General features: G+C 43.1%; 1 protein-coding gene across 3 annotated transcripts in view; it reads left to right on the top strand.

Annotated features, from left to right (window-relative positions):
- Uimc1 (ubiquitin interaction motif containing 1) overlaps positions 1-12,839 on the top strand; it is a 79,768-nt gene that overhangs the window by 61,033 nt on the left and 5,896 nt on the right. For all 3 annotated transcript variants that reach the window (XM_013016122.1, XM_013016119.1, XM_013016121.1), the window contains one exon: positions 10,907-10,985. In XM_013016122.1, the coding sequence (XP_012871576.1) occupies positions 10,907-10,985 (79 nt within the window). The remainder of the gene's footprint in view (positions 1-10,906; positions 10,986-12,839) is intronic.

Here is a 12,839-nt window from a genome sequence, read left to right as displayed (position 1 = left end):
GGCTTTTTTCTTTTTGCTTATGTGGTGCTGAGGAATCAAACCCAGGGCCTCGAGCATGCAAGGCAAGCGCTCTACCACTGAGCCACCTTCCCAGCCCTCTTTCATTCTTTCTTGTCCTGGGGCTTGAACTCAGGGCCTGGGTACTATCCCTGAGCTTCTTTTTGCTCAAGGATGGTGCTCTACCACTTGAGCCACAGCTCCACTTCCATCTTTTTTGGTGGATAAGAGTCTCACAGTCTTAGCTGCCTAGGGTTGGCTTCCAACTGCGATCCTTAGATCTCAGCCTTCTGAGTAGCTAGGATGACAGGTGTGAGCCATCAGCACCTGCATCCCCCTCAGATCCTCAGGTCTCAGCCTCCTGATTAGCTAGCTTTATAAGCAGCAGCCACTGGCTCTGGCTTCTACCAGATTATTTTTTTTAAACAAAATTCTTCAATCTATGATGTACTGAATAATTTAGTAGTCTCAGAAGTCACTTATCTAGATCATACTAGTACTTATATATTTATAGCTCAGTCAGTTTTTTTAGCAGCTGTAGTTTTTATTTAAGTAATTTGTCAGTATATCTAGAATTTTAAAATTATTTGTATCCTCTGACCCTTGAATTATAGTTTGGAGGTTGATTCTGAAGTAATTATCTATATTTAGATGGGGCTATGGAAAAGATGTTTTGTCAAAGCATCATTAACAACTATGAAAAATTTAAACAACCAGTATTCAAAAACAAGATGAAATACTATGCAAGAATAAAAGATAAATACAAAAAGAAACATAGCAAAGTGTTTGCCATAATTTAAGGGAAAGGAGGTTAGATTTAGAGTGCTTGTTTCTTCTTTATACCTTTTTGTGTTACTGTTTTTTAAAATGAGCATGTACCACTTTTATAATTAAAAAAAATACTTACATATGGTGATACCCTAATCAAATACTGTATCTAGGTGATGAACAAAGCTAGTATGGAGCTTCCTAATGGGTTAGATCAGTGTCTGACTTAACTGATCCACCTTAAAATCATGACAAGAATCAAGTCAGGGTATCATGATTCACATCTGTAAATCCTACCTACTCAGGAGGCTGAGGTCTGCAGGGTTATAATTTGGATCCAGGCTGCAAAATAGCAAAGAGCTGGGTTGGAGGCATGGCTCAAGTAGTAGAGCATCAACCAAGTAGGTAGCCCAGGTCCTAGTAAAAGGGAAAAAAGAAAAGAAAGGGAGGGAGGAAGAAGAAAGACAATCAGGTATGCTGTACCTCCCAGTTGTATGAAATATGCAGTACCATAATAATTGCATAATAATATGCAATACTCCTTATATGTCAGTCTCGGCCTAGGTCCTCTCCCTGAGCATTTGTGCTCAAGGCTAATGCTTTATCACGTTAAACCACAGCAGCATTCCTGGCTTTTTAGCAGTTAATTGGAGAAAAGAATATCTTGGACTTTGCTGCCCAGACTGGCTTTGAACTGCAATCAATCCTAAGTAGCTAGGATTACAGGTGTCAGCCACCAATGTTCAGCTATAATGTACTTGTGAAAAAAGTTTTGCTTTTTTTTTTTTTTTTTTTTTGGTCGTGGGGCTTGAACTCTGGGCCTGGGCGCTGTCCCTCAGCTACTTCAGCTCAAGGCGAGCACTCTACCACTTGAGCCACAGCGCCACTTCCGGTTTTCTGGTGGTTTATTAGAGATAGGAGTCTCACAGTCTTTCCTGCCCAGGCTGGCTTTGAACCTCAATCCTGGGATCTCAGCCTCCTGAGTAGCTAGGATTACAGGCATGAGCCACCAGCGTCCGGCTACTTTTTTTTTTTTTTAACTAAACTGAATCTCATCAAGTCTCAAATAGAATTAACAGTTTTCAGAAATTATTCAAGAACAGGGAAACATGTTAAAGATAGAAAAGGGTAAGATCTGAAAAATATAGAAAGGAATTTTCTGAAAAGAAAAAAATCTCTTTAACAAAACATAATGGAAGAAAGGCAAGGTAATAACTGAAAAATTAAAAGATAATTAAGAGAGATATTAACCAAAATAATGCATAAACCTTGTTTGGACCCTGACTTAAGCAAACCTAATATGGATCCTGGTTTAATTTTCTAAAAAGAAGAAAAATTAGCTCGATGCCAGTGGCTCATGTCTGTAATTCTAGCGAGTTAAGATTTGGGGATCTTGGTTCTGGGACAGTGCTCAGGCCCTGAATTCAAGCCTCTTATGCCAGTGTGTGCGCGCGCGCGCACGCACGCACACACACACACACGGAAAGGAGGTTGCTGACTAGTATGTACAATGGTACAGGCAAAAAACAGTGGATCTATTTTGTAAAAGCCCTTACCTTGTAGATATGTGCATAGATGAAACTATGCCTAAACCTCCTTCAGAGTGATCTGTGGTAGGGGATGAGACATAGAATATTTCATAAAATATAAACAAAAACAGAACAAAACAAAAAACAAGCCTGTGAAAAGCAAACATTGAACTGTTACAGAGGCCTACATTGGGCTGAATCATAGGTGAATTTCTAAGTCCCTAAAACTCTCCTGATTCAGTCTCCAGTGCCGGCACACAAAACAAAACAACGTAGTGGTTCTTGATCTTTTGCTTCTACTTCACAAATAAGAATAGTGTGTTGGCTGGGAAGGTGGCTCAGTGGCAGAGTGCTCGCCTAGCATGCATGAAGCCCTGGGTTCGATTCCTCAGTACCACATGTACAGAAAAAGCCAGAAGTGGTGTTGTGGCTCAAGTGGTAGACTATTATCCCTGAACAAATGAAGCTCAGGGACAGTGCCCAGGGCCTGAGTTCAAGCCCCAGGACTGGCAAAAAGAAAAAGACTAGTGTGTTTTTAGGAGCTTCATTTGTATGAACCCTTTTTGTTTTCTTTGAGATGGAAGCACTGCTAAGCATCCATATATATATATATATATATATAGAGAGAGAGAGAGAGAGAGAGAGAGAGAGAGAGAGAGTGTATATATGTATACAACACATATATATGCTTATATATGAATATAAACACACACACAATTTTCTTGTGTCTGTGTGTGTAAACTGGTCCGGGGGGTTTGAATTCAGGGCCTGGATGCTGTCCCTTAACTTTTAGCTCAAGGCGAGCGCTCTATCATTTGAGCCACTGCTTTACTTCCAGCTTTCTGGAGATAGAGTCTCATAGACTTTAACTGCCTGAACTGGCTTTGAATTGTGATCCTCAGATCTTCTGAGTAGCTAGGATTACAGGCATGAGCCATTGGTGCTAACCATTGTATTGTTCTTACTGTCCCATTTGTCCTTTCTCTTTCCCCTTTCCCTTTTCATTTAGTTTTTCTTTTCTTTTTTTCCTTCCTTCCTTCCTTCCTTCCTTCCTTCCTTCCTTCCTTCCTTTCTCTCTCTCTCTTTCTTCCTTCCTTCCTTTCTTTCTTTCTTTCCCTCCCTCCCTCCTTCCCTCCCCGCCTCCCTCCCTCCCTCCTTCTCTTCCTTTCCTCCCTCCTCCTCCTCCTCTTACTCCTTTTTTTGTTCCTCTCCTGAGATTTGAACTCAAAGCCTGGGCACTATCCCTGAGCTTTTGTGCTCAATGTTGGCATTCTATTAATTGAGCCACAGTTTCACTTTTACTGGGGGGTGGGTGTTAATTAGAGATAAGAGTCTCACGGACTTCCTACCCAGGCTTGCTCCAAACTATGGTCTTCGGATCTCAGCCTCCAGAAGTAGCTAGGATTAGAGTTATGAGTCGCTGGCACCTGGCCATTTGGGCTTCTTTACCTACAACCTAACTATTCAGCATCTGCTACAACCCAGGAACTATGGGACAAGCTGAACATAGCATAGAATGAAAGGGAAAGTGTTTTGAGAGCTTACATTTGTGAGAGAAAAATAAATAAATGAGAAAAATGAGGCAAGAATAGGGGGTATAAATTGACTGGAACAGAGAAGTAGTGATTTTTAAAAATTAAAAATGAGAGACTTTTGGAGATATTTAATGGAGTCACTTTAGGCAAAGAGAATAAATATGAAAGCAAGATTTTATATGATTTTTATATGATGTTTTTAAAGACTATTTATTTTTATTTCTTGCCAATCCTGAGGCTTGAACTCAGGGCCTGGACATTGTCCCAGCTTCTTTTGCTCAAGGCTAGCACTCTGCCACTTGAGCTTCAGCACCATTACTGACTTTTTCTGTTTATGTGGTACTGAGGAATCAAACCCAGGGCTTCATGCATGCTAGGCAAGCACTCTACCACTTCCCAGCCCAAGATGTTATATGTTTTTGAAGTTGCAGAGAGCCACAATAACTGAATTAGAGCTGCAGAGCTGGAAGGAGGTCAGCAGTGGCTAAGTCAAGTGTTTTGTACTTTATTCTAAATACCACGAAATGACATGGAGAAGTAGAAAATAAGCAGGTGATGCAATCTGACGGGCTACTATGTGGAAAATAAGTCTGTAGAGAAATAGAAACAAAAATTGTGACTGAGGAGGAAGCCCTTGAACTATTCCTGGCAAGATGTAAAAAGATGTAATGTTGTTCTGGGTTGTCATGGGGCCTGAACTCTGGGCCTGCGCGCTGTCCCTCAGCTCTTGAGCTCAAGGCCAGCGCTCTACCACTTGAGCCACAGCACCACTTCCAGTTTTTTGGTGATTCATTGGAGATGAGTCTCACAGACTTTCCTGCCCAGGCTGGCTTTGAACCTTGATCCTCAGATCTTACACTCGTGAGTAGCTGGGGTTATAGGTGTGAGCCACCAGCACATGGTGATGATTTCATTTTTTGAGAATGGAACCATGGGCAGAATCAGGTTTGGAGGAGAAAACTAAGAGTTTGGTGTCACACATCATTTAGGGTGGTAGAGAATGGCAAGTGGGGATGCAGAGTAGATAGTAAGAGATGAAGTTACAAATAACCAGGTGAGAATGAGGGCCACACACTTGTATGCTGATAGAAATTATCTGAAAAAGAGGGAAAACGTAATCATTCAGGAGAGCTGATGGCAGGCAGGTTGATTAATCCAGAGGTACTAGGAGCCAGGGTCACATGGCAAAGTTAGTGTGTCAGCCCTCGGGGCAGTTCATCTCATGTAATAGAAAGGCAGACCCACAGTAGGTGGCTGTGGATGGAAGCAGATTAATCATTTTAGTAGCAGAGTAATATAGAAGTTCTTCTGGTGCTCTTCCATCATCAAAAAGTTACCTGAAAGGCTTAACATTAGGAAGTCAATTAACATAATACACTGTATGATAGAAGAAAGGACAAAAAACTATGTGATATCTAAAAGCATTTGGCAAAACTCAATACACTTTCCTGATAAGATACTTGAAAAACTTGAAATAGAAATAAACAGGAACTTCTTAACCTGAGAGGGGGCACTTAGGAAAAACCCTTTGTTACCATTTACTTAGTTAATGGTGAAAGGCTGAAAGCTTTCTTAACCAGGAACAAAGAAAGATGTCCTCTCCACTTTTGACATGGCACTAAAGGTTCTAGCCAGGGCAATTAGAAATGAAATACAGGTCATTTCTTCCTTTCAGATTTGAAAGGAAGGGAAAAAAGAAACCTCTTATCAGACTACATCTCGTATATACAAAACTATAGAGTTCACTAAAATGGACCTTTAGATTCAGAGAAAGTTGGAATCCCTTCCCCTCCCCTCCCCTCCCCTTCCTTCTCCTTATGAGGTGTCTCTCTTAGCCACCCTAGTGTTGGAACTAGATGCGTGAGCCTCCCTGCTAGGCCTGGAAGCTTGGATTTCTTGTGGCTCCCAAGGTAAACAGATTTGAGGCATGACAGCATTGGTGCTGTTTATCTCTTAGAGGAAAAGCACCGCCGTGATGGAAAACGTCTTACTTGTACTGTCAAATACAGTAGTCACTTGTGGCTGTTGAGCATTTGAAATGTGGCTCAGGAGACAGAGCAGCTGAATTTTAAATTATACCTAATTGTAATTAAGATTTAAACTTTAAGTAGCCATGTATTTCAGAGGGAACGAGTTAGTTCTTTGGTAGTTTTAGTCTCCGCCCCAGGCAGGCAGCATGAGGTGCTGGGGTCAGGAGGAAGTTCTGTGCTTCCTGCTCTCTCAAACATGTGTACTGAATGAGGGCTTCGAGTCTGGGGAAGACAACCTGAGGAGACTTAACCACTGTCATTCTGTGAAATCGCTTTTCTTTGTGCAATTTCCACTCTCCTCCAGGAGCCCTTGTCTTGACTGCAGACAGTAGTACTCAGCCATACGGTTTATTTTTGACTGCTTATCTTTGAATTTTGAAAGCAAATGTGCTGATGTTTATATGGTATTAAGAACTATTCTGTAATGCTTTGGCTATTTACTTGTCCATCCTGTGTAGAATTTAGTGTGGAAACCATTTAAAACAGACCAAAATTGTACACAGATAGGCTCTGGTTTCAAGCATGGCTTTTAAGCCCTCGAATAAAGTTATGAAATAGGGTCTGGGAAGGTGGCTCAGTGGTACAGTGCTTGCCTTGCATGCCTGAGGCCCTGGGTTCGATTCCCAGCACCACATAAGCAAAAAGAAAAAAGCCGGAAGTGGTGCTGTGGCTTGTACAACTTTATTTGTGGTTTCCCATATGACCTTTTTTTTTTTTTTAAGATAAACTGATATTCAGAGGTTACACAGGTAGTAGTAGCACAGGTTGGGTGCATTCTGACTCCAGAGCCAGTGCTGTTTATCAGTAGACTACACTCTTTATTTTTGGATGCATCATGACATTGCTAAGCCACCGTCCTACTTGTATTGCTGGTGGATGGAGTCCACACAGCTGAGGTAGTGTTGCTTGATTGTAGTTGTGTCTCCTAGCTTTCAAGTGCCTTTTAGTCCTGGCCATCTGAGGTGTCCCTCAGATACTTTTACCTGCCTACTCACTCACGTTTACCTCTTTCTCTCTTCCCATCCTTTGCCTTCCCGGGAGAGACGGTCTGCTCTTGTAGAAAAAGGCACACTCCTTGCAGTCAGACATGGATTGCCTTCCTTGCGTTGGGTTTGTTTGGCTTTGTGACCTTGGTCAGGTTAATATTTCATCATCTATAAAATACAGATAATGATATGTGCTTTGCAGGGACTTGGTCACGGGGCTTGAACTCTGGGCCTGGGCGCTGTACCTCTGCTCTTCAGCTCAAGGCGAGTGCTCCACCACTTGAGCCACAGCGCCACTTCCCAGTTTTCTGGTGGTTCATTGGGGATAAGAGTCTCACAGACTGGGCTGAGAAGGTGGCTCAGTGGTAGAGTGCTTGCCTTGCACGCATGAGGCCCTGGGTTCCATTCCTCAGCACCACATAAGCAGGGGAAAAAAAGGCTGGAAGTGGTGCTGTGGCTCAAGTGGTAGAGCACTCGCCTTGAGCTGAAGAGCTGAGGGATAGCGCCCAGGCCCTGAGTTCAAGCCCCACAACCGGATACCCCCCCAAAAAAAAAGAATATCATAAACTTTCCTGCCACAGCTGGTGTTGAACTGGGATCCTCAGATCTAAGCCTCCTGAGTAGCTAGGATTACAGGTGTCAGCCACCAGCGCCTGTCTTGAGCCTATCTTTTGATGAGAGCTTTGCAGGGACTTTAGTGCATTTTTTAATTTTTTATTTTTTTGAGACAGGGTCCTGTTATGTGGTCCAGGCTAGCTTAAATTTTACTATCCATTTTGCTTCAGCCTCCCAAGTGGTGGGATCACGGTCATGTACCATTATGCCTGGCTTATCAAATAGAGACTTTTTTTTCTGTTATGGACCTGGGCCTTGAACTCAGAGCCTGGGTATTGTCCCTAAGTTCTTTTGCTCAAGACCAGTACTCTACCACTTTGAGCCACAGCACCACTTCCGGTTTTGGGTTTTGTTTTGAGTAGTTAACTGGAGATAAGAGTCTCAAGAGGACTTTTCTGCCCAGACTGGCCTCAAACTGTGATCTTCAGTTCTCAGTCTCCTGAGTAGCTAGGATTACAGTGAGCTACTGGCATCTGGCTACCAATATAGAATTTAATCATCCAGATTTTTATTAATATCCGTGCTGAACTCTGCTGAGAACACTGATCAGATTTTTTTTTAAACTTCTGAATTCAGAATTTGCATGGTATAGCAAGGAGAATGACATAAATGGTTAAGAGCAAAAATGTACTAAGTTCAGTAGAGCTGGACATAAAGTGCTGGAAGCAAGTAATTCCTTTTCCAGCTCTGTCTGTGGAGTGGTTTCCAAATTGTTTTTTTTTCCTCTTTATTTTTATGCTTGTTAGTCAATATGAGGGACCAATAGGAGAGGGGGAAAAGAAAACTTAAAGGAATCAGTAATCTTGAGGCACTGACCCTTTAATTGATTTCAACAAAGCACTTGATTAAATTTCTCATGAAATCACCATTCATAAGATGAAGAAATGTAAGTTGTAGATTGATAGATTGGAAGCTGGGTCTGTAGCTGTGTCCTGGACGATTTTCTCCTGTAGTACTTTAATTTTTTTTTATAAAATCTGACTTGGGCAGAAGCTTAGAAATAGGTGTTCAGTTTCTAACTGGTGCCTGGATATTTGTAATGTAGTTCTACCTTCCCTCCCCCCTGCTCTTGTTTTAGTAGTATCTGGTTGGGCCTGAGAGTCTTGTGCTTGCTGGGTAACTGTTTGACTACTTGAGCCACACCACCCCTTCCCTACTCCTTTGGGATTGGGCTATTTTTCACATAGGGTCTCAGGCTAGCCTCAGACCACAATCTTCCTATGTTTGCTGCTTAACCTAAAATTACACACATATGCCACCCACCACTTCTAGCTTGTTTGTTGAGATAGGATCTTACTAACTTTTTGCTCAGCTGTCCTCAAAAGATGGTCCTCCTAACTGTACCTCTGGACTAGAAGATTATAGGCATGAATCACTGCAGCTACCTATCTACCTTCTCCAGCCCTTTAAAAAATTTTTTTAACTCAACATTACAAAGAAGTATATAGTGGCCAGGCACTGTTGACTCATGCCTAGAATCCTTGCTACTTAGGAGGCTGAGATGTAAGGATCTTGTTGTTGTTTTTTGTTGGTGGTGGGGCCTGAACTCTGGGCCTGGGCGCTGTCCCTCAGCTCTTTGGCTGTAGACTAGCGCTCTACCACTTGAGCCTCAGCCCCACTTCCGGCTTTTTCTGCTTATGTGGTACTGAGGAATCCAACCAAGGGCCTCATGCATGCAAGGCAAGCACTATGCCACTGAGCCACCTTCCCAGCCCCAAGGATCTTGTTTTGAAGCCAACCTAGGTAGACAAATTCAAGATGCTTATCTCCAATTAACCAACAAACAGTTGGAAGTGGAGGCCTGGCTCAAATGGTAGAGAACTAGCCATGAGTGACAAAGCCTAGTGAGAATGTGAGACCCCGAGTTCAGATTACTAGTACTGGCATGCACTCACAAAAGGGCACAGTGGAAAACCGTGCTTTCTTCCTTTTCCAGGTCTTCCATGTCATACTCCCAGAGGCAAATACACATTATTAGTATGGCTCCCAGTAAATGCAAATTGAGCCAGATTGCAGCGTAGCAACAGAAGGCATTTCCCTTGGAGGAGGCGAATTCCCCTAGCAGTCCAAAGGAGCCCATACTATTGCTTCCCAGCAGTATTTATGGAAGGCGGGATGCAAAGGGTTGGCACACTGCAGCCAGTCCTGGGCCAAATCCAGTCAGATACAAGTTATTATAAGTAAACTTTGATTGGAACACAGGTGTACTCAGGGGTTTATATTGTCTGTGGCTGGTTTTCTCCTGCAGTGCAGAGTAGTTGTGGTAGAGACCACACAGCCTACTCAGCGTCACATGTTTATCATGTGACACACTGGATAAAGAATTAACACCTGCTGGGCACTGGTGGCTCATGCCTATAATCCTAGCTACCCTGGAGGCTGAGATCTGAGGATCACAGTTCAAAGCCAGCCTGTGTAGGAAAGTCTGTGAGACTCTTATCTCCAGTAAACCACTCAGAAAAGCTGGAAGTGGCATTGTGGCTCAAGTTGTAGAGCCCTAGCCTTGAGCAAAAGAAGGTCAGGGACAGTGCCCAGGCCCTGAGTTCAAGCCCCAGGATTGGCAAAAAATAAAATTGTCAGTGTTTTTATAGCAAAAAATAAAGACAGAAAAACACTTGATTGATGGTCAAGACCACTTAAGATGGTATGCTTTTATAAACAAGTATCTTTCGGTGTGAAACAAAGTATTTATAGATCATCGGGGGCCAAAGCATTTATACATCCCGGAAGTAGGGAAGAGGTCTTAATGTAGTGGTAGAGGCTGGTTGTGTAACTGTTTGGAGAAGCAGGTTCCATGTTTATAAGCGGAACATACTGCAGAGTTTTGTAAATATTAGACTTTGGTAGATACTGAGCTAGAACGGTCATTACTATGTTTCATGGAGTGCCTTATTGGCTGTGTATCATACCAGACCAAATTCTGACTGGGAAAGAATAACTCCCAGCCAGACACCGGTGGCTCACACCTGTCATCCTAGTTCTTCAGGAGACTGAGATCTAAGAATTGGGGTTCAAAGCCAGCCTGGGCAGGAAAGTTTGTAAGACTCTTATCCAAAAAGCCAGAAGTGGAATTGTGGCTCAGGTGGTAGAGTGCCAGCCCTGAGCAAAATAAAGCTCAGGGACAGCGCCCAGGCAAATGAGTTCAAGCTCCCAATATTCCAGTGTTGATACACAACACACACTCTCTCTCTCTCTCTCTCTCTCTCTCTCTCTCTACTAAATCCCCCTAAATCTCATGATTTCTGCTCGTTGGTATAGCACATAAAAACCTTTCATGGAGTGAATGAGGGCGTTAAATCTCATTGTTTTGCAGAAAGGCAGTCTTGGTACACACAGTGCAGGTGTTGTCTTCAGTATGGGAAAAGTTGACACTTCAAAGACCATGGACTTTCTTCCCCACCGAATGGGGTTTTAGGCATTGTCAACTAACAATGTTTTCTTTTCAGTGTTGACTCGGAGACAAAAAGAAGCCAGGAAGAAGAGTAGCAGCGGGACAGCTGTGCGGACTTCTCTAGATCTTGACAAGTAAGTGTCGTGTTGCAGTCGCAGGCTTCTTCCTCAGCATAGCGTGGGTTGCATTGAGCAGAGACCATTTTCTCTCACCCTGTCTTTCTCTGGCCTGACGATCACTTCATTGTCGGGATGCCTGAGCTTCCTGTGCTTGTTTCTAGCTTATGTCAGTGTATCTCTTTCCTGACGTCCATTCCGCTTCCATATTGCTCTTAGGTTTCTGTTTCCTTTAAACGTGTGCTCCACAGGAGTGAACAGATGCTCTCTGCTGTCATAGCACAGAAGTTGAATTGTGGGCTGTGAGAGTGTGGCTCGAATAGTAGAGCACACAGCCCTGCGTTCAAACCCCAACACATCCCATTCCTCAAATAAGAAGTTGCGTGGCAAAAGGCTTCGAGTTGCTTAGAGGACTTCTTGCATTATTGGTTGCATCTGAGCTAGGAAAGCCCTTTTCCTTGAACTCAGAACCTGGCACTCTCTTTGCTTTTTCACTGATAGCAGGTGCTCTGCCCTTTGAGCCACACCTCCACTTCTTGCAGGTTAATTGGGTGTGATAAAAGGCTTGTAGATTGTCCGCTTTGGACTGTGATTCTCTTATCTCAGCTTCCTGAGTAGCTAAGATTATAGGTGTGAGTCACTGGTGTCTGGCCCAAAGCCCGTTCTCAAAGGGGTGAGGTGCCGGTATCGCAGAGGTTACTTTCATACAATGGATTAAGAGTAGTGAGTCTCTACGCAGAAACTGTTCAGGCTCTTCTTTGGTTTTAATTGGTATATGAAAATACAAAAATTATGTGATATTTTGATACATGTATGTATTATGTAATGTTTAAATCAGGTTTAATGCATCTGTTCAAGTGTTAAATGTGTTTATAGTAAACACATTTAAATCCATTTCTTCTAGCTTTTTGAAATAGTAGTACATTGTCTACTAGTCATAATGCTGTATAATAGGACCTACTGTGTAAGACACCAGAACTTTATACCCACTGATCAACCTGTCCTCAACCTCCTCCTCCTCTGGCATCTACTACCCTAATCTCAACTTTTTTTGGGGGGTGGGGGGCGATGGCCATGGGGGGATGCTCCTCTGGAGATTACCTTTTTATTTTTTGGCCAGTCCTGGGGCTTGAACTCAGGGCCTGGGCACTGTCCCCATGCTTCTTTTGCTCAAGGCCAGCACTCTACCACTTGAGCCACAGCGCCACTTCTGGTTTTTTGGTCGTTAATTGGAGATAAGAGTCTCATGGACTTTCCTGCCCCAGCTGGCTTTGAACCATGATCCTCAGATCTCAGTCTCCTGAGTAGCTAAGTTTCTTAAGTTTCTTAAATTTCTTAAGTTTCTTAAGTTTTTAAGCAGTGGCTGAACTGGGGCTTGACTCAGGGTATCACACTCTAGATTTACTTTTTCTGCTCACAGTGTTCTATTATTTTTGCCATGTCTACAGTTCCAGCATTTTGTTGGTTAATTGGTGATAAGAATCTCAGATTTGTCTGCCCAGGCTGACTCAGCCTCCTGGGTAGCCAGGAATAAAGGTGAAAGCCAGCTTAGGTTTCAGGATTGTTTTGTTTTGGTTTTGGTTTTTTGGTCAGTCATGGGAGCTGAACTCTGGTCCTGGGTGCTGTCCCTCTGCTCTTCAGCTCAAGGCGAGCGCTCTACCACTTGAGCCACAGCGCCACTTCCGATTGTTTTGTTTTATGTTTAACATTTCTGTGTCCCTGACAAGACTGTCATACTCTTGCATTCATGTTGAAATCCCTAGCATTCATAAAGTATGTCTGAGTTAGCATTAACAATATTAGCTAGCCAGGCGCTGGTGGCTCACGCCTGTAATCCTAGCTACTCAGGAGGCTGAGATCTGAGGATCGCGG

This window comes from Dipodomys ordii, unplaced genomic scaffold (genome assembly GCF_000151885.1).
Source record: "Dipodomys ordii isolate 6190 unplaced genomic scaffold, Dord_2.0 Scaffold29, whole genome shotgun sequence".
Classification (NCBI taxonomy): domain Eukaryota; kingdom Metazoa; phylum Chordata; class Mammalia; order Rodentia; family Heteromyidae; genus Dipodomys; species Dipodomys ordii.
Note: the sequence above shows the minus strand (reverse complement) of the source record. Positions and strands in the feature narration are given on the sequence as shown.